Raw genomic sequence first — 20970 nt, 5'->3', positions numbered from 1 at the left:
TTGGGTGTGGAGCCGTGAGGGGCTGGGTCCTCCCCTCTCCTCCCTGCTGGCTCATGGCTTACTCGCTTGCTTGATGAGCCTGTGTTCTGGACCCTTGAGGTGCAGAGGGGACACGGCAACAGCTGAAGGGTGTCCCCAAGCAGCCGGGTGACGGCAAGTTGAGGGCTATGTCAGGGAGGCTGCACCCTGGGAGTCCAAGGAGCCTCGCCTAAGAGCCGGCCCTGGGAGGCTGTCGGGACCCTTGCAGGGAAGGGGTCCCTGGAGCCCCAGCTTGACGAGTCTGGGATGGAGAGTTTTATTGGAGCTTTTCTTCAGTGCGTGTTAAAGAGCTGTACGTCCAGTAAAATATATGTCTGCCTTCCCAGGGAGGGTAACGGGAGTTTATAGTGGCCCGGAACACACAGGACAATCTTTAGAGTGAATTCCTGAGCTCCACGGAAAGCGTGTATGGTGTTAGGGGAGCCGCTTCCCTCTGGTTTGTGTCTGAGCAGGGAGATGAAGACAAGCACCCGAGTGTGACGGGACAGTGGGGTGTCCTCGAAGCCCGCCCGTGGGGGGAGCAGGGTAGAGGGGGAGCTGCTGGGGCGGAGGCAGGGATCCAGAAGGTGTGTGGGGAGTGGAGCGGGGCTGGCGTGGAAGCCTCCTGGAGGACCCGAGCCAGGAAGGTGGGGCGGCAGTGCGGGAGGGGCCGGCTGTTGGGGGCACCTGGGGACAGGAGGCTGCCTCCCTGCCCCTCTGTGAACCCGAGAGTCCCTTGAGGCAGGGCAGGCACGGCAGAGGACGTATGTGCGGCGGGCTTTATGGAGGACCTGCCACACCTGGCAGGTGCTAGGCGTTTGGGGTGGAGAGCTATGGTTTCTGCCCTGGAGGCGGACAGACAGTGAAGAGGTGTGGACAGAAGTGGGGTGCAGAGGCCGTGGACAAGTCTGCCCGGGCCCCAGCAGGGACCCGAGGGCAGGACGAGTGACTTCTACCCAGGCTAGGAAGTAACGGTGGAAAATCGGGCTACCGCCCCTAGAGGGCCTTGAACGCCAGGCCGAGGACTCGAATGGCATCTGAGGTCTCACGTGGCGTGGATGGCGTGGCCTGTGACTCCTTGGTCTGTGGGGTGACAGCAGGGTCTGTCTGAAGCCACCTGAGCCCCTCCCCAGCCTCCGGCCTGGGCTTGGCACTCCTGTTGCATTCTTTCCCCCATGGGGGAGGGGAGACGCACAGACATCAATTCAGTCAAGTCTGTTCACCCTGGTCCCCAGGAGCCCTGGCCCGCTGTTCCCATGGCAACCACCAGCCTTGGGAGCACGGAGAGCCCCAAGTCTTCACTGGGCTACCCCCGTTGAGAAGTGGGGGCAGAGGGGAGCTGCTTGCTGTAATGGGGAGCGAGGGCACCGGGCAGGAGAGCGGAGGGCCAGGGGCTCCCTTTGTCCTTTGAAGGAGACAGCAGTGAAGTGCTGACTGGTGCTGGACCCGGGCACGGCTGACCCCATCTCTCCTCCCATCCCTCCTTCTGAGCCTGGGGCGAGCCCTCTGCACCCTCGGTCTCATTAATGACGGATGACTCCCGGGAGGGGGCAGGGCTCACCAGCTGCTGGGGCCTCCTGCCCTCGCTGGGCTGGGGGTCATCTACAAGGAGATGGTGGCCTGGCCCGCCAGCAGGCTGAGCCAGGCCATGGACGAGCCCTGGGATGGTGGTCTTTATTGGCCATCAGAGTCACGTCCCTGAGAACAGGTCCATCCACTGACAGACATTAGAAGCCACCGGGAGGTTCCGTGTTCCCCGGGCCCTGTGTTCTGTTGGGTGCTTTATCACCGAAGATCTGTGATGGGCGGGATGCAGTCCCCAGAGCGGTGCTGGCTCATCCCGAGCTGCAGAACCCGCTCTCCTGGCGTCCACCTCACAGGGTCGGCACAGGGCTTAAATGGCATCAGAACCGTGCAGGGGCCTGGCACACAGTAGGCACTTAACACACGTTAAGTGTATTGCTTCCATGCTAGAGGGACAGGCGAACTCATTTCCGCCAGAGGGCCTGCGTGTTTCCAGGAGGCGAGCCCGGCCAGACCCTCGGGGCTTACTTTCCTGGTCCCCCCTCCACTCCGGAGACCCTCCCTCCAGGCCCAGCCCTGCCCCAGCCTCTCTGCGCTCAGGCCTCCTGCTCTGGCCTGATGGGTTCAGGACGGTCCCTTGCACGGCGGGGGGGGGGGGGGGGGGGGGAGGATGAAAGCAAAGGACACTGGCCCCCCTGAGGGGGCCTCTCTGCCCAGCCCCGGCCGCCAACCTCGAGGGCTCCTGCAGACAGGCTGGCCTCCCCCGGCCGCCCTCTGAGCCCTGAGTGTGGCTCCTGGCCCAAGCTGGACCTCACTCAGCTCAACGCTCGCCCACCTCTGCCCTTCTGGAAGGCTCCAGCGGAAGGAAGGCCTGCTGGGTTCTTCGGAGAACTCTCACACAGTGGGGACGTGGGGTGTGGGGCAGAGCGGGGGCTCCCCACCGGGAGGGTGTGTCCTCGTAGCGCACAGACTTGGGACGCTCTCCAGGGGGATTTTCCCTGGGAATTTGGTTCCATTCAAGTGGTGACTAGTCCTAAGCCGCTCAGCGGGCTGCAGCCCGGCCCTGGGGGGATTGGGTGAAGGCTGAAAGAAGGCCCGGTGTCCCCACTGCCTCTCCCTGTCCCTCCCTGGCCTCACATTGAGTGGGTCCAAGGCTCTCCGGAGTGACCCCTGCCTCGCCCTGGCCCCGCACGGGACCAGGCGGGAGCTGAGGCTGGTCCTCCCGGAGGAGGGGCTGCGGCGCACCGTGCAGGAGCCCCTCCTTGCTCATCCCTCGCTTCCCCTCCCCCTGCATCAGGCTGTGGGGACCGGCCGACCTGCTCTCGAAGAAGGAGAAACCGAGGCCCAGAAAGGCCCAGAAGAGGCTGTGCAGGAGCTCTGAAGCCCACCCTTGCAGTGTGTAGGGACTAGCCGGCTCCTCCAGGGACAGGCCGGCTGCTGGGGGCGGGGGCGGGGGGTGGGGCGCGGGGGAGGGAGAGGGTGTTGGAGCTGTGCTTTGGCCGCAGCAGGTTCCCAGGCTCCCGGCTGGAGCTCAGAGCGTCTCATGGCCCAGAGCACAGCCACGGTCTTGGCAAGCGGGCCACACAGCCTGCCTGCCAGACGTTCTAGGAAGGTTCTTCCCAGGCCAGATGACCCGCAGCTTCCAGAACTGGGACAAAGCCCAGCGGGAGAGAGGGGTCCCTCGAGGAAGTGTTGGTCAGGACCATGCCTGCCAGCAAGGGGACTGGCCGCGGCCCCAAGTCCTGGAGGTAGAGAGACGCTGGCCTGGCCCGAGGCCTACTCCCCCAGCCTCCTGGCAGCCCTGCCCTCGTGCATTCCCAGAGCAGAGCAGGAGGGGCCTCTTCCTGTGACCTGTAAGGCGCCCCATCCCAGCGTGTCGGCCGGGAAGGGCCTCTGGGCATGTCCTGCTCCGTTGTCCTTATTGTCAGTTATAATTTATTTTGGGAAAAGCACGGACTTCAGAGTCAGACTTGGATTCAGATTCCTACTACACCACTTGCACAAGCTGTGTGATCTTAGGAAGTTAAGCGGCCTCTCTGAGCCCGGCATCTGTAAAGTGGGGGTAACTACATTCGGGCTTTGGTGCCGTGCTCAGCGCATGAGGCACTAAGTAGATACCCGTTCCCTTCCCTTCCTGCCTCAGAGGACATTGCCAGCACCTCAGTGGCTCCAGCAGACCTCTTCAGGTTTATGCCGATTTCTCTGCACCCCCAATCAGAAGCCTTCTTTAAAATGAGCCTCCCTGCCTCGCTGCTCTTGTGCCCAACCTCGGGGGCGGGGGGGCGCCTTGGCCTTTGTTAAGCCTGGTCCTTTTGGTGGATGGTGGGGCTACCCTGGAGGCGTTGGTGGCAGATGGGCTGAGCCTGAGGGTCCCCCTGGGGGTGGGGGGCGCAGCAGAGGGTCGAGGGGATCGGTGACATAGAAGGCTTTTTCAGAAATGGGAAACCTCCGGGGAGGCGGCCGGACCAGGCGGAGCACAGGTCTGATGGGAAGCAGATGTTCTCACTGGGCTGAGGGAAGTGGAGAGCCTGCTAGAAGAGGGCCTCCCCCTTCGGGCAGCCCTGCATGGCCATGCCCTGCCCCCAGCTGTCCCCACTGGAATCCTCCCTGAGGCCTGGCCACCTCCCCTGTCCCCTAGCATGGCTCTGACATCCTGACCAGGTCACTGCCACTCCGTTGGGCCTCAGTTCTTCCTTCTGTCAAATGGCCTCTGAGGCTCCCGCCAGCTCTGATGCGTGATGAGTGTTACCATCCACCCTCCTCCACGCTGGCACACAGGCTGGCCGACCTTGTACCCTCAGCCCAGTCGCCATTGTCCCAGGGCCATCGTCCCATTTTACAGGTGAGCAGAGTGAGGCTGGAGATTAAGTTCCTACTGAAGTTCCCACGGCTGTGCTGGCTGTCGGCTGCAGGCCCCCTGTGTGGAGACGCCAGCAGCTTCTCGGGGAACGATTGGGGCTTCAAAGCCAGTGGTAGCCTGTCCATCTGACTGTCCCCTCGTTGTGGTGTGGCCCCTCCCTGGGAGCCAGGAGGGGCAGAATCTACAGAGGAGACTGGAAGGTCCGGGTTGGAGATCTCCGGGGGGCCTACAGCCAGTAGCACTGACGTGTGAGGCGCCCGCCCCCAACAAGGCTGGCACCTTCAGAGGCAGTGCCTCTTGTCACTTGGCCACTGGTAGGTCCTGGGAAAGGCAGTGATGTTGGGGACTCGGGTGGGAGGGGGAGCGAGAGTGCGCAGTGCATGGGGAGCCCGCCCTCTCCTCGGCTGCCACTGACTCAGATGCTGTGCTCTGTTAGCTTTCTGTCCGATTCACTCTGGGCCTTGCAAACCTCAAGGTGGGCCCCACTTGTAAAGTAGATTTGCTGAACTCGAAGTGCACCGAAGGCAAACACCTTATGGAAAAGCCGTGATTCCAGTACAGACCAGGCCTGCAGGCTCGGCGGCGCTGCCCGGGAGGACTTCCTGGGTGATGGAGTTGCCCCCTCTCTGCTGTGGTGGTCACCAGCCGGCATGAGGGTGGCGCTCCTGAGCAGTTCAAGTGTGGCTGGTGCAACTGAAGTCTTAATTTGTATTTAATTTTAGTCATTGGGGAAATGCAAATTAAGTCTCCAGTGAGACACCACTTCACACCCACTAGGATGGCTAGAATAAAAAGACAGACAGTAACCAGTGTTGGAAAGGACGTGGCGAGGTCGGAGGCCTAGCACGCTGCTGGTGGGAACGATGGTGCGGCCACTTTGGAAGACAGCCTGGCGGGTCCTCAGATGTTACAGAGTTACTGTATGACCCCGTGTTGCACTCCTAGGCATTTATCCAAGAGAAATGAAAACCGATGTCCATGTAGAAGTTTGGATATGAGTGGTCATAGCAGTTTTATTCGTAAAACAGGCAAGAATGACCCGAATGCCCATCAAATTATGAAGAGGTGAATAAAATAGGGTGTACGCGTACAATGGAAAATGACTCAGCCACGGAAAGGCATGAAGTACTGACACATGGTACGGGAATGAGCCTTGAAAGTAAAGGAAGCCAATCACAGAAGTCGACGTGTTTACGATTCCATTTCTATGGGGTGCCTAGGATAGGCAAATCCACAGAGATAGGAGGTAGATCAGGGGCTGCCAGGGGCTGGGGCAAGGGGGGGAGATTGCTAATGGGTCTGGGGTTCCTTTTGGGGGTGATACAAATGTTCTGGAATAGTGGCAATGGCTGCACAACTTTACAGAGTACTAAAACCCACTGAACGGTGCCCTTTCAAAGGGTGACTGTTACGCTCTGTGAGTTAGCTCTCTGTAAACACACTGTATACCTATGTCCGTTCGCGGATCATGGCCGCAGTCACAGCAGGTAATAACAGCTCTAGAATCAGACCGTCTGGTTGGGATCCTGGCTGTACTGCCTGTGGCAGCTTACTTAACCTCTCTGGGCTTCAGTTTTCTCAGCTGTAAAATGGGGGTGATAACTGGACCATCTCAAAGGGCTGTTGTGACAGTTACATGGGATACAAAGCAGAAGCCCGTAGAAGTGCGCCCGGCGGGTGCCGGAGGACTTAGCCCAGTTAGCCGATACTAATATGACTAGTTTCACAAGCAGAAGTCTCCCAGGGCCCCTTCCAATTGTCGCCCACACCTGGGCCCAGCCCTCGCCCTCCCGCTGCCTCCTCCTTCCCCTCCCCCCTTTGCCTGCAGATGGTCTTTGCTAATGTGAGAACTGTTGCCATAACAACCACTCCGCTCCCAGCAGCAGCGACTTCATTGGAGCCGGGTGTCACGTGAAGGTTCTGGGCCGCATCACTGTGAGAACGTTGCCAGTAACCCGTGAGGGTTACAGGGCCGGAGAGCCGGGCCTGTCAGGGAAGGGGCCGCGTCCCCCGGCGAGGCAGGCCAGCAGGCCGTCGTCGGCAGGAGGCTGGCCCTCTGCGCCCAGGCTGGAGTTCAGGTCTTTAAATGAGGGCGGGCTCAGTACGTCAAGAATCCACTCTCTGACCCTGTAACCTAACGATCAGAGGGAAATGAGGCAGAAGAGAAAGGAGCAGGCCGGCACCCCTCCAGACAGAGCTGGAGGCGGGCACCCTCGCTGGGTTCCCTAGCCCTCGGCGCTGGCCGCTCTGGACCAGCAAGTCTTTCTCTGAGGCACACGGTGCTGGACGTAAAGAAGCAGCTGTGGCAGGATCGCTGTCCAAGCCCTCTTCCAAGTGCAGGCTGAGCCGGGCTGACCGGCCGGCCGTGGGGGCCGCCTTTCGCCCGCTGCAGAGAGGCGGCCACTCCCCCGAGAAAGGGCGGGGCTGGGCACGATGCGGGGTGGCGGGGATGACTCCTCCCTCATCAGGCCAGCTTTTGCCTGAGAACACTGCCGAGCAGAAGTGGGGCCAGAGCAGGGATGGGAAGCCTGCTCCACTCCCCAGAGGCACTCCGTCTGCAGCGCCTGCAGCAGAAAGGCCAGCCGGGTCTCTCGAAGCTCTAGCCCCACGTCCAGGCTTGCCGAGTGGAGCCGACGGGTGCCCAGAAGCCAGGCCCTGCAGCCTCTATCCCAGCGGGCAGGCTCCCCAGAGTAGGTGCTGCAAAGCCTTGGCCGTTCTCCAAGGAGGATGGGGTCAGGGAGGATGTCAGCCCCGGTGCGCAGAGCCAGGCGAAGGGGATTGTGCTAAGCAGGACGCAGAGGGAAGGAGAGCGTCTGGGCGCTGCCCGCCCAGATGCTGGAGCTGACGCTGCCTGCCCGGCAGCACTGCGGCAGCGTCCGGCAGCGCCCCCTGGCGGCCCGTCTCCGCAGTGAGGCCGCGGCCGGGTGGCCTGGGGAGGGCATCCCCAGAGGAGCGGGACAGAGGGGGCCCCTCAGGTGAGGCCTGGGGATGCGGGAGTGGACTTCCGCAGGGAAGGGACAGTGCGTTTGTGCCAAGGGAGCAGACTTGAGCTGGAGGCCCAGGACGCACCGCCCGGCGGCCTGGCATCGGGAAATGGAAGCCCTGGTTTCGATGGGCAGCCTGTTCTGGCGGCCTGCATGCAGCAAGGCGTCTGGATCTCCCAGGCGCTGCCTTCCGCACCGCGTCACCCACGGGGGGGGCTTGGGCGGTCCAGATTCCTGGGCCCCGTCTCCAAGCTGCTGAGTCGTGGCCTCTGTGGGTGATGCCCTGGCACCTGCCTCTTCAGCACACTCCGGGAGGAGGAAAGATGCTTTTACAGGCTTCAGCCAACAACAGAGCCACACAGGCTGTCAGAGTTGGTTCGGCCTTGGGTATGCCCAGCCCCAACTCCCTTATTTAATCCACAGAGAAACTGAAGCCCAGAAAGGGGAGGTAGCTTACCCGAGGCCCCACAGTCGACTAGCGTGTGCCCGGGGGAAACCAAGAGGGAACTCTCCACTGGCCCCGAGCCACCGCCCTCATCCTCCACCCCGCCTCACACTTCCTCTTGGCCCAGTGCCCACTGGAGACAAGTCGCTGAGGGTCTCTGAGCCAAGTCTTCTCACTCAAGCAAAATCAAAACTGTGGGGGATCTGCAGAGACCCCTGCCTGGTGATTCTGGGCCAGGGGAGACCCTTCGTGCCCCCTCTCTGGCCCCTCCTCTCTGGCTCCTCCTGGTTTCCTTTCCTCGCCTCACACAAGCACATGGCCGGTACCTTGCTTTGTCGTCCTGGCCCTTTCTGGGCGCTCTGGGGGCCACTGACTGCTGGGCTCCGGGCGGGCACTCGTTGGTCGAGAGGGTTCAGGCTTCTCCAGAGCAAGGATGGAGGCCCGGGAGCCCTCGGCAGCGGGAAGCACGGGATCGGTCGCGCTGCAGGGCTCTGTGACGCGCGCCTCCCACGGTATTGTGACTTACGTGGGGGGCGAGTGAAAGGACGGAATTAGTAAAAGAAACTGTCCCCGCCCACACGGTGGTGAAGGTGGGAGCCTCTTGCATGGAGGGCCACTCCGGGCTCTCTCTGGGGCCTCTGGGCTCAAAAAGGTGGTGAGGAAAGGAGTGGGGGAGTGGCTGCAGGTGAAGGAGGGTTGCTGGGCTCTGCCAGAGGGCAGGGAGGTTTGTGTGCAGCGTCCTTAGTCATCTGCGGTTTCAGCCCCGTGCCAGCCTCACGCAGAGGCCAGTGCCCCTGGCAGTGGCAGTGGGCAGGGTTACTGGCTTTCAGAGTCCGCAGAACCCGCCTGGTATGGCCTGTGAGCCGTGAGCGGAGACCTGGCATATGTGGGGACCGGGGGTGGGCCCACGGTGCCCTCCCGGGCTGGACCTTGAAGGTCACGTCCTTGAGCAGAGGAGAGGGATAGAAATGAGTTAGACTCCCAGAGACGTGGGGCTGCGTGTCCACACAGAACGATCATCCACAGACACTGGTTGTCGTGTGGTGACACAGACTCCCAAGGATCTCCTGCTAAATGTTGCTCGGGAAGGGGACCCCTGGCTAGAGCCGGAGATCACTTTGTCAGAAGTCTGTGTTTGTAACTGGCTCTTACTATAATGGTGTTTGACCTGCGTGTACTAGGAGCCCAAGCTGTGATGAATTTTAGAATTTAGAGAAGACTTGGACGCTATCCTTGGGATCTAATAGGGTCAGGAGAGATTTTTTTTTCGTTTTGGGAGTTGGTGTGTGTGTGTGTGTGTGTGTGTGTGTGTGTGTGTGTGAGAAGCTTAGTCCTGCCTGTCCCAGGTCCTTTAGCCTGGATTTCTAGGTGGGTCTATTCTGTACTGTCTCAGTTTATGCAGCAATCACCCCTGCTGGTGACACACGTCTGTGCCGATCGACCCCAGGACAACGCAGAGCGGCCAGTCCAAGGCCTCCGGTGCAGGAGCCCCGGGCCAAGGAGTCCACTGGGCCTGCCACCCCCCACCTGGTGACGCTCCCAAGCCTTTCTTCTCTGGGCTGGAGCGATGTGCTTTTTCTCCCGTTCACGAGATGCTTCTTTCGAGCTCTGAAATGCCAGGACTTGAACATCTTCCCCTTGAGCCACTTCCATTCCTGTCGGTTCCCACCTGGTGCAGCTACTCAGAACAGGAGCCAGTCTCGAGGCTGGACGCAGATGCAGTCCTCTGGAGGCCCTGCCCCGGGCCAAACTGAACATGCGCTCCAAGACGCAGTGCAAGTAATTAAGAGTTCACCAGGCAGTTACAGCGGTTCACCGAACTGTCAGCCAGTAATTAAAGCTGTACAGAACTTGGGGAAATTCGACTGCTGAGTCCCTCCTCCTTCCTGCAGGCCCCTAAATCTCTTGGGGTCCTTATCCTCGTGCCCATTATGTCAGGTTTCAGATCACAGGCCGAAGAAGGGCCCTGAGTCCCAGCACTTCCCACGACTGAGACGGGCTCGCAGGGACTGGGGATGAAGATGTACCATCGCTGCAGTGCAGGGGGAGGTGGGCCTGGTGACCCCTCCACGTGGGGGCGAATCCCAGCGGAGAAGGTGGGGTCCACCTGAGCTGCACCTGCAGGAACGGCACTGCCACCTGCAGGTGTCTGGGTGTGCCCACTGCCCGCCCCGCCCCCGCTGTACCTTTGGACACATTAGAGCTGCCTTGTGCAGAGAACCTCCTGGGCACCAAGCACCTGGTTCAGCTCTTTAATTCTCCTGACTGTGCCACCGGGCGGGTACGCTATTCTCTCCCTTTAATAGAGCAGACAACTCAGAGGAGTGGTGAGATGCCTCGCTCCAGGTCAGACATGTTGGGAGGGCATGGCCAGCACCTGCCCTTGGCCTTGCTGCCTCAAGCTCTGTGTTCCCTCTACCGCACCACCCGACGGCACTCCCCCCCCTTCGGGTCTTGGCCGTTCACGGTCTTGCCCTCCAGAAGCCTGTTTCCCTGGTGCTGACTCCAGAGCAGAAGGGACCCTGTTTGCCATCAGCCTCTCAGGGTGCCGCCCCGTCTCCAGCTCCAGTGACCCCTGTGCCCTGGTCTTTTCCTTCCACACCTGCGGCAGGGGACACGGCCACATAACTCTCCGTGCACACGTCTTTGGGACGGCAGAGCGGAGTGCGCGTGATTCTGATGTGAGTGTTTCCACAGACTGCCAGCGGGACCCTGGGGAGGTGTGTGTCTGGAGGCGTGTGTGCGTCTTTAAGGCCCTGTGTTGTCACGGAAAGAACAGAGCTTTGGAGTCACACAGACGTGGGAAGTGCCTAGTCTTGAGCCCACCACGTGGTGCACAGTGAGTGGGTGTTGTGTGCATTTGCACGAGTGTGTGTGTGCACACATGTGCACCTGATGTCAGGTTTCCTTGGTGGCCGGTCCTTACTCCAAGGACTCCTGATGGAGACAGCAGGCTCTCTGTGGTCTCCTATAAGAAACACCGCCCCCGCGCGTGCTGGGAGGATGCTGTTTGTGGCGACTGTGCGTTACCGTGGTGACGGCTGGGTAGCAGGACTGTTGCGTCTTCTGAGCTCAGGGAGCACACACGTCCTCCCGGCCGCTCCATTTGCAGGGTGCGGCTTGGAGCAGCAGTCAGGACAACTCGTGCTCCCCGCCCCACCTCCTTGTCACCCCATGACTGCTGGGATCCCCACCCTGCCTCCCCCCAGCCCTGCTTCTCACACACACGAACATGCACGCGCACACACACAGGCACACATGCACTCAGGCATGCACCACGCCCTCCTCTTGCTGGTGAACCCTGTCCTGCAGGAGCTGAGAAGCCAGGCCTCCAGAGGGAGGCTGTGAGGTGTGTCCTGATCAGGACCTCCAGCCCAGGGGAGAGGTGTGCTCTGTGGCCACAGCGAGGACCCTGGCGGGAGCTGAGTCACACTGGAGAGGCCCTTTTCCTCATTTGAACTAAGGTACCGCATAGACTGGGAGTGTCCTGACTGCGTCCCTGTCCCACACGGGGGCCGGAGAGGAGCTCCCGGGCTCCCCCCACCGCCGCTCTATTTCCTCCAGCCTCTCCCCCATACCCAGACCTGACATTTGACAGACGCGTGGAGGCATCATGACTCAGCCAACAAAACATTGTCACAAAGTCACGTGTGCCCCAGATTACCTCCCCACCCCATCTCTGATCCCTGCGGAGATGGTGGGAAAGGGGTGAAGCTTGTTATGGGTTGGGGGTCAGAGGTGGGTAGGGTGGGGGGGTGAATGCCTTTGCAAATGCAGCTTATTCATATTTTAAAGCTAAAAACTTAAAGACTTGCTTTTGGGGTCAGGAATGTGAATATCAAATTGCCCTCCTACCTCCTCCCCCCCACGCCCAGCCTAGGCACAAGGTCTGCAGCTCCTTGAGCCACAGAGGCCTTCCCTTACATGCAGCCTCTTGTCCTGGGACTCCCGCTGCACCCCCAGAGATGGGCCTGTCACCTGAGAATGTGGACACAGCCAGACTCTCACCACCAGCTGCACCTGAGCTGAGTCTTTGACGAGCAGGGTGGCATGCCCGAGATGGCCACCAGGGGACGCTGCTGGGGCTCGGAGGGAGCTGTGGGGTGGCACCTCTGCAGACTATCCAGGCCTTGGGGCAGAGAGCAGAGCCAGACCCCCTAGCTCTGTCCCCAACTCTGTCCCCGCTCTGTCCCCAGCTCTGTCCCCGCCTCCCCCCCTGCATGCCCACTTACACCTGGGGCAGCAGCCTGATGCCACATGTTCCTCATTGATACCTTTCTGCACCTCCAGCCAATCATCCCCCCGCCCCCCGTCCCTGACCTCAGCCTCCCGTTCCTCCTGTGACCGTGTTGGACTGAGTCACTTCCAAGGACTCTTGTGGAAAAAAGACGTTTTCCTAATGGGACACGCATCCATCCCTTCTTTTTTTATGTGTTTTTGTGGTGGCCTCATCCATCCATTCTAGAGACGGTCACCGAGCACCTATTCTGTGCCACCACTGGCTTGGTGCCGGCGATGCCGAGATGCCCTGTGATCTTCTTCCTGGACTTGGCTGTGCCCTGTGCTCCATGTGAGGCGTGGGACCCTGTCTCTGAGGCTCAGTTTCTCCTCCGTGAAATGGGGCAGCAGCACAGAGCTCCCCCACGTGCTGTGAGGCCCCACCTCGCTGATGCCTGCCTGGGGTTGGCACACACGGTCTCCGAGTCACCCTTGGTCCCTTCCTCTCGGGGACACTCACCCCTCGGAGTCGTGTGCACCTCTTCCCTCACCTCTGCCAAACCCATGGAAAGCATCGCCCTGGCCCAGGAGCCCCCCCGATCTTGGTCCCCATATAGGCCTTTTAGGAGCAAGCTTTAAAAATATACGTACACAGACAGGGTCCCTGTCTGTTCTCCACACCAAGCCATCATTACAGCCACGGAGCAGCTCACACGTGACCCTTGCCAGGATAAACAGGCACTGGCGCCCCCAGGCGTGCTGCGCGAGGAGACCTGCCCTCCTACCTGCCGGCTGCCCCCAGGCCCCCAGGGGAGGGAGGTGGCTGGGCTCCGCGTGGAGCTGGTTCTATGGAAAGGTGCCTCCGAGGCTCTAGGAAGGCTTCCTGCAGCCCTCACCTCGCTGACCAGATAGGCAGGGCAGCCGCCTGCCAGACGGCCGGACCTAGTCTTGGGGAAAAGTGCCTCCTGAAGGGACTCAGAAACGTCCCCTTCGGCAGCTAACAGAGCTGCACACTCCTGCTGGGTCTGGGTGGGGGAGGGCCCGTGGGCTCTGGGGCGAGGACCCCCGAGGGTCCGGATCGGGGGCCCGGTAGCCTGCGGGGTCAGAGCTCTGGGGTTTTCCCCGTTGCTTTGCTGTCATCTCCGTGGGTCTGTGACTCTCCCACGGGTTGTGCCTTTGAGGGACGCAACGGGGCATCTGCCTGCACTCAGTGACTGTGGGTCCCAGGTCCCCGCTAAGCCGTGGAGCAGGGCGGACTGTGGCGTCTGCTTCATCGAGGCTCCCTGGACGGATTGGCGGAGGGAAGGGCAAAGTCCCTGAGTCTCTCCATGCTCGGCACCCTCAGGCTTTTGGATGTTTCTGCCCTGGGAAGGCGATGGGGCACATTTCTGTCTGCTGTGGTGGAGTCTCCTCCGTCCAGGCTAAAGTCCTGCCTGGAGACCAAGGCTGGGTTCCATGACCCAGATCGTGCACGGTCTGCAGTGGGGCTGCACCCGCACAGCCTCACCTGGGCTCACACCGCCGGCCTGGGGTCTGGATGCCCTGTGCTCAGCCCGTGCCCCGGAAGATGGTTGCTCACTGCCCCCTGCCCGCCAGCGTTTCGGGGGCTCTGGGCAAACTCTCCCCTGGACCCCAGCAACAGACGCTCCTAGCCTGGGGCTGGCTCACACCAGCTCCCAGAGCCAACCCTCAGCCCCTCCCCCTGACTCTGGGGTCGGCGACATCACGTTGGCAGCCTCACAGCGGGGTACTTATACCTCAGATACTGGCCAGCACTATCCATTTGGGCATCCCCACCTACGAGAGCCAGTTGTTAAACATTTACCAACACATCTCCAGAGACGGGGTTTCGGGCAGACCTTCCGGGGCCTGGGCCGGGGCCTCTGCTGGGGGAAGCGGGGCCCCCCAAAGTGACGCCAGGCTGGGGTGGTCTTGCGGGGCTCTGGGAGGACACTGAAGGCCGTTGCCTGCAGCCCCCGTCCAGGGCTGGGACGTCAGGACTCCAGGGCATGTCCAGGACCCTTAGGAAGGCCTGAGAGGCAGACCCTTGTGCCCCCGGCACCGCTCCCCTGGGGATATGGTCACCTGCCACCTCCCGGCCCAGCAGTGACTCCTCTACACTCATCCAGCTTCTCCTCTCCCCACTCTAGATCCAGAGTCCCAGAGAAAGAGGACGGTGCAGAATGTCCTGGATCTACGACAGAACCTGGAGGAGACCATGTCCAGCCTGCGAGGGTCCCAGGTGACACACAGGTGAGAGCCAGCTGCCCCCTCTTCCTCCCATTGTTGGGGGGCAGGGCCCGCGACCTTGGCCCGAGCGTGCGAGGTCGGTGGGCGTCTGAGCAGTGCGCGCTCAGCCCCCGGGGCCACGTCCATGTGTCCACAGGAGGAGCGTGGCCTTGCTTGGTGGCTGCTGCTGGAGACTTAGGTTTCGTTTCATTAAGCTGGAGCATCACTGGAAGGGGGGTGGGAAGCAGGAGCCACCACGGGGCTCAGGCTGTGGTCTGCCACATCCATGTCCCTGCTGGGTGCCCGTCTCCTCGTGGTCACAGGGGTTATTAACTACCCTCCTGTTCTGTTCTGAAGTTTCCACATGCCCTTCCCGACACCCAGCATCCTTCTTGCCCTTCAACCGCTGGCCAGCACGGTGGCCCAGGTTCCATACCACGCAGACCCCCTCCACCTGCCCCCCGAGAGCCTCGCAGCCCCCACCAGGACCCCTCCCACAGCATCTCCCTGCCCGGTGTCCTGGCCTCAGGCTCTGCCATGACTCAGAATTTCCCGCGCTGGCTCCTTGGGCTGCCTGATGAGCTCATGCCGTCAGCTCCAAGGGGGACAGAGGGCCGGGCTACACCCTGGGGGGTAGAGAGCAAACAGCCAGGATTGAGAAATCCTGGGGGTTGTGGAACAGGAAGGTGGAGAAAGGGCCTGGAAGCCAGTTCCTCCCCATCTCCTGGGGTTGGAAAATGAGAGCAAAGTTGGGATCTAGAGGCAGTGCGAAAAGGGCTTTTCTTAGCCCAAGTGTGTGGCCGAGTTATATGCAGACCAACTTTACATACCTCCAGTGACAGAGAACTCATTACCTCTCAGCCATCCCTTCCTCGTGGGGTTGCTGTGACTATGAAGTGGAGCTAAGTCTGGCCTCAGTGGCTCCCACCCATCGGCTCCGGTTCCCCTGCTGAGACTCCCTCCTCCTTCCTTCCCACACTCTTTCCCCGGCCCCATCCCATCTGGACACGCAGCCCTTTGCTCCCAGACATCTAAAATATTTTATATGATGAAGCAAAGCGTCTTCTCTCTGGGGTTACCTCTGCTCAGGCCAGCAGGACCCCGACTAGTGATGAAAGGGATGTGATCAGGGAGGGCTGAGAATAAAAGTGGATGGTGGGGCTCCGGGAGGCCCTGGGACTCAGGTCCCTTTACGTCTGTGTCCAGCCTCCAGCCCTCCCAGCCCTGAGCAGAACCCAGGTGGGACAGGGGTCTGGCTTGGCTCGGCTGACCATTTTAAGGACCCAGTGGATGAAATTTTGAACGTCCTCCTTCCCCCAGCCAGGGAAGTTGTTGGAACGGTGCTCAGCACCAAATCACCCGCCAGCCCCATGCCAAAGAAGGCAGCGAGAGCTCCGTTCCTGAGAGGGTCACACCCCAGATGACTCAGCCACAGGGAAAGGGCAGCCGCAGCAGCCCCGGCCTCCCGTTCCCCTGCCTCTGAGCCCCCAGCCCCCCAGCCTCCTGGTGCCCCGACCTCTGAGCTCCCAGACCCCCAAGTTAAGGCACCTTGACCCCGGGCAGGCTCTGCTGCTTTCTGCTTGGGGGAAGAGTGGGAAGAGGGAGGCCAGAAGCCTTTTGCATAAAGTTGACTGGTGCGTGGGCAGCGCCTCGGGCCTCTGGCTTCTCTCTTCCTTTATGGGAAGAGAACCAAGAGCCCTGAAGCTGGTTTTTCTGTTTACTGTGGACCCAGAGCCACTTCCTGTCTTAGGCTTTGGTTTATATTATTCCTGGTTCACACTTTGATAGCCAAAACAATGATTCCCTGAATTTTTACGGCCCTTTTACTTATTAAAGTGCTTTCCATCAATCAGCCCTTCCCTCGGCCCTGGGAGCGGACAGGATGTGTACGCACGCCCTGAGTTAGAGAAGGTGCAGCGGCGGGCTCCGGAGAAGGGGTCACAGGCCAGAGTCTCACGAGTGGATCAGGGTGGCTTCTGCATCCAGCGAGCTGAGAGCCCGGCCGGCTGAGTGCAGGACAAACACAGGCTCTGTCCTGGAGGAGCTTACAGTCCAGTGAGTGTGTCCAGCAAGGTTATTTTCACCCTGGAGCTGACAGGCTGCCTCTAGATTCAGTTCCTTTTCAGAAACCTTTCCTCCTATCCGACTTCCCCTATTTCCCTGGCTTGTTCCCCCACAAGGAGAGAGTGTGGGTCAGAGGGCTGCAGCCGGAGAGGAAGTGGAACTCCGCCCTCAACCCGCTCCAGGCCCACCATACCCTCCACCCCATAAAACGTCCTCCCCAGAGAGAAGCAAGACTGAAGGGCGGAATCTAGGACTGGAAATCAAGGACCCAAGTTTGAGCTAGAATTTCCACCACCGACTCAGAGGTGTCTGGAGGTGTGTCTGGGGACAAAGGGGAGCAGTGAGGTCGAGGCCGCGAGCCGGGAACAGGACCGAGGGACCTGGCACTTGGCACACCCACACGCGACGCTAGTTTTGCTACAAAACGGGCTCCCCTGAAGCTCTCCATCGTCCTGTCACCAGGGCCATCACTGGCTTCTTCCTTTTGCTCCTCGCCCCCTTGTCACCGTCAGCTTTTTTTTTTTCTTTGTGCGGTACGCGGGCCTCTCACTGTTGTGGCCTCTCCCGTTGCGGAGCACAGGCTCCGGACGCGCAGGCTCAGCGGCCATGGCTCACGGGCCCAGCCGCTCCGCGGCATGTGGGATCTTCCCGGACTGGGGCACGAACCCGCGTCCCCTGCATCGGCAGGCGGACTCTTAACCACTGCGCCACCAGGGAAGCCCCGATCAGCTTGTTTTTACTAAGCCCCTACTTGCTGCACAAGGCCCGGTACTGAGTCTCACTTCGAGAACTCGCCTGATCGTCTGTCCTGGGCTCACCCCCGCCCATGCGGTCTTGAGTGCCAAGCACCCGCCAGGGTGTGCAGAGGGCAACCCGCCACGGTGAGCGAGGCAGGCCGCCCCCGCTGCCCCCCAGGACCACAAGCACCCAGGGAACTGCCGTTCCCCCTGAGGTCCGAGTCACTAGAAAGGGAAAGTACCCAGGGTACCACACACAGGATAGACAGGAAGTCCCAAGGGGAGAAGCTGGGTGTGGACCAGGCCAGGAAGTCTGCTCACTGATTGCCCTGCCCATCCCGGTCCCCTGCTCACCCACAGGACTTCTGCAGGGACCACCATCACAGTCAAGGCCCATACAGCTCCCTCCAGTTTTTGATCAAAAAATAAAACCCTGTTTTCTCAGGATTGACAGAGACAATTTTGGAGGATTTTGTTATTTTCAAGGAACTTTACAAAAACAAGAATAGAAAAATCAGTGTCTCACTCCATTTGACCCCCTAGAGTGACTAAGAAGTGGATGTGTTTGCAGATTAAAGATTCCTGAGCTCTGTAACCCAGCTTTCCTTTGCCGCTCAGCTTTCTTGGCCCACAGATCCCATCTCATTTATTCAACCCTGTCTGGCTCTATTTAGGCCAAGCCACTGAGACCCCACCTGTGGTTGATTTGGGCTGGCACCACTGCTAGGCTGGGCGGTGATTGTGGGTCTCTGCCTGTCCAAGCAGCCACCTTGGCCCCTGAGGGAGAGAGGCATCTCCTTCCCCAGCTCCAGACCCCCTGGGCTCAGGCCATCTAGCACTGACCTGCTTCCCTGGCCTGGCCAAGCAGAGCCTGAGGCTTCACCCGCTCTGTCCATTTTCCCACGTTCTCCCCTCTGTCCGGCTAAGGCCGCTCTGTCCTCTGCTGAGGTTCCACTGCTTCTCCCGATGCCCATGCCTTGGCCGGGGCTAGTCTTTCGGGGACCTACCTGCTCCACACCCCACTCCTGACTTTGCTGTCTCTGGTTTGGGAAGCAACTAGCCCTGAGTTCAGTAACAGAAAAGAGGTGTTAGACTCCCTGAACAAAATGAATGATCGAGGCCTTCCACTCGCAGGTGACTCCCCCAGGTCTCGTGGGGCCCTTCCCGTTCATTGCACACCTTCTGTATACCAGGCACTGTGTCAGGTCTTTACAACTCTATATATGATAAAGTAGCTATTATAGTTTTATCCCCATTTGACAGATGAGGGGATGGAGGCTTGGCAAGGTTGATGACTTGCCTCGGCCTCCTGACTCATAAATAGTAGAAAAGGATTCAAACCCAGGTCATATTATAAAATCTGTGCCCTTACCGTGTACGGGATTCCTTCCCTAGCGCTCACCGGCCTCTTCCTTTGACAACCTGAGCTGACACACCTCAGGGCAACATACACCCTAAGAGGCCTCCAGGAGGCCCAGGAGCTCGCGCAGGGGGGCAGAGGGGCAGAGGCGGGAGGACGGGAGAGTGGAGGGAGGCATTACAGCCGCCCGAGGACCGGGCTCAGAGCGCTGGACTGGAGAGTAACCAGTGCCCTTCCACCCGCCCAGCTCCCTCGAGATGACCTGCTACGACAGCGACGACGCCAACCCCCGCAGTGTGTCCAGCCTGTCCAACCGCTCGTCGCCCCTCTCCTGGCGCTACGGCCAGTCCAGCCCGCGGCTGCAGGCCGGGGACGCGCCGTCGGTGGGCGGCAGCTGCCGCTCGGAGGGGCCGCCCTCCTGGTACATGCACGGGGAGCGCGCACACTACGCGCACACCATGCCCATGCGCTCCCCCAGCAAGCTTGGCCACATCTCGCGCCTGGAGCTGGTCGAGTCCCTGGACTCGGACGACGTGGACCTCAAGTCCGGCTACATGAGCGACAGCGACCTCATGGGCAAGACGATGACGGAGGACGACGACATCACCACCGGGTAGGAGCGGCCCGTGGGCAGCTGGGGGGAGGAGAGTCCAGTGCGCGGACGCCAGAAGGGCGGATGGACCCCAGGGAGGGCGAGGGGACCACGGACAGCGCAGCGCGTGGATCCCATAAGGGTGGATGGACTTCGCTCCGGGGAAGGAAGCTGTTCTGTGGCAAGGAGCCAGTGGGGGGGCGTCCTGTGGGCTGTCGCGCGAGGCTGCTGAGGTTGGGCGGGGTGTGTGTGTGGGGGGGCGATGTCTGAGGAGCTGATTGGTCAGCGAAGGTGCCCCCTCATTGGCCCCTGCAGCTGTCATTCTGTGGCAGCCCCGCCCTCCGCCTGGTCTCCGTCCCCGACCCGCTGGTGGTCTGGGCCCTGGAGGATTCTTGTGCTGTAAGCGTGCACGTGGGACAGCCTGACCTCCCTATTTGAGAGTCAGGGTGACAGGGTCCCTTTCCCTCGAGGGACTACTGAGAAGAGAGGCCAAGGGCGTGTGTTGGGAGCGCTGGAGAGCGGAGCGCAGTACTAGCTCTGCTTCCAACGCTGGGCCCCAAGCCCTGTCCCCACCCCACCCTGGCCCCCTCTCTCCTCCTCTGGTCTCTTCCTGTGCAAACCTCTGTCAGCGCTTCAACTTCCGAGTCTGACCCAGACGCGGCACCCTCCGTCAAACCTCCTTTCCCGTCTTCCTCTTCTCATCTTTTCCTGCCCCATAGACAGGGTTGGGTTTGTGGAGCAGCTTGCGGTGGCGGGGGCGCGCAGTCTGGGGCATGAGGGGAGAGGACAGGAAGAAAGAATTGCTAGGGACTTCAGGGTCCAAGAGCTGAGACCAGAGCACTGCACAGCTTCTGGAAGCTCTCAGGCATCTCCGGCTGGCTCTACCTCCACTCGCCCTTCTTGGTTTGCTGGACCCTCCCAGGGACCACACGGGTAGCCGCAGTTACCCACCCCACCCCCCTTGGAACTACCTCTCCCCAGTAAGCAGCTCGAACTGGAAGGGAGTGGAAGGTCGCTGAGCTCTAGGCTGTCCACTGCTCCCCACCCCAGGGATGTACTGGGAGGACCGGACCTGGCAGGGCCTGTCCCGATGACAGGCTGCTTTGGAGCAAAACAACTGACTCATGAATGGGGTTGTTTACTTATTGTAAGCCCCAGGGGCCGGCCCACCTCTTGTCAGCTCCGCCAGCGTGGGGCTGGGGCCGGGGCCGGGGCCGGAGACAGTTGTCCAGCTCCTCGTGGGTGCAGAGGCTGTGCTAGGTGGAGGAGAGCCTGGCATCTGATGTTGCTCTGCACAGCCTCTGCCCCAGGAAGCCCTTCTCCTCTGAGGAAGTGTTGGGTCCCTGCCCTCTGACATCGCCCAGCTGGACAGGGCAGAGAGCTCCCACATCCAGGACTCTGCCTTTGGAGAGACCCCAGTCTGAAGCAGGTGGTGGGACCTCTGGCACCTAACCAGCTGTGAGCTTGGGCGAGTCACTTAAGCTCTCTAGGCTTCGGTTTGTCGATAATAATAGAACTTATCTCAGGGTGATGATAAGGGTTAAATGCATTAATTACATAAAGTGCTTGGGATAATTCCTGGCTCTTTGTAAATGCTCAATCCATGTTAGTTGATTTTTATTGCTATTTTTATTGTTACTATCATCGTTAAAATCACCCTCTAAAGGAGGGGAGGGACTCCTGCCCCCTGAGGGTCCCAGGCTTGCCCTGAGGGACTGGGCAGTGCAGCACAGCCCCATCAGGATCGGCAGCAAGGACAGATGTAGCAGCAGCTGGCCAATCCTGGGGACATAGATTCAGGGGTGTGTGGGTACGGAGTGCTGGGCGGGGGAGCCAGGAAGGACGCCCTTTACTCGGCCTCTAGCACCTTGTCTTTGTCGTCTTTCCTCTGGACAGTGTGTGTGCTCCTGAATCAGTGCAAAAGCAGAGTTCACTAGAC

General features: G+C 60.6%; 1 protein-coding gene across 3 annotated transcripts in view; it reads left to right on the top strand.

Moving 5' to 3' along the window:
* NAV1 (neuron navigator 1) overlaps window positions 1-20970 on the top strand; it is a 212162-nt gene that overhangs the window by 113149 nt on the left and 78043 nt on the right. For all 3 annotated transcript variants that reach the window (XM_089903958.1, XM_022561983.3, XM_089904002.1), the window contains 2 exons: window positions 14200-14302; window positions 18687-19052. In XM_089903958.1, the coding sequence (XP_089760084.1) occupies window positions 14200-14302; window positions 18687-19052 (469 nt within the window). The remainder of the gene's footprint in view (window positions 1-14199; window positions 14303-18686; window positions 19053-20970) is intronic.

This window comes from Delphinapterus leucas, chromosome 1 (assembly GCF_059928025.1).
Source record: "Delphinapterus leucas isolate spDelLeu-1000000601 "Yukka" chromosome 1, BTC_Dleu_Yukka2, whole genome shotgun sequence".
Classification (NCBI taxonomy): Eukaryota; Metazoa; Chordata; class Mammalia; order Artiodactyla; family Monodontidae; genus Delphinapterus; species Delphinapterus leucas.
The sequence above is the reverse complement of the archived record's forward strand: the minus strand, read 5'-3'. Positions and strand labels throughout refer to the sequence as shown.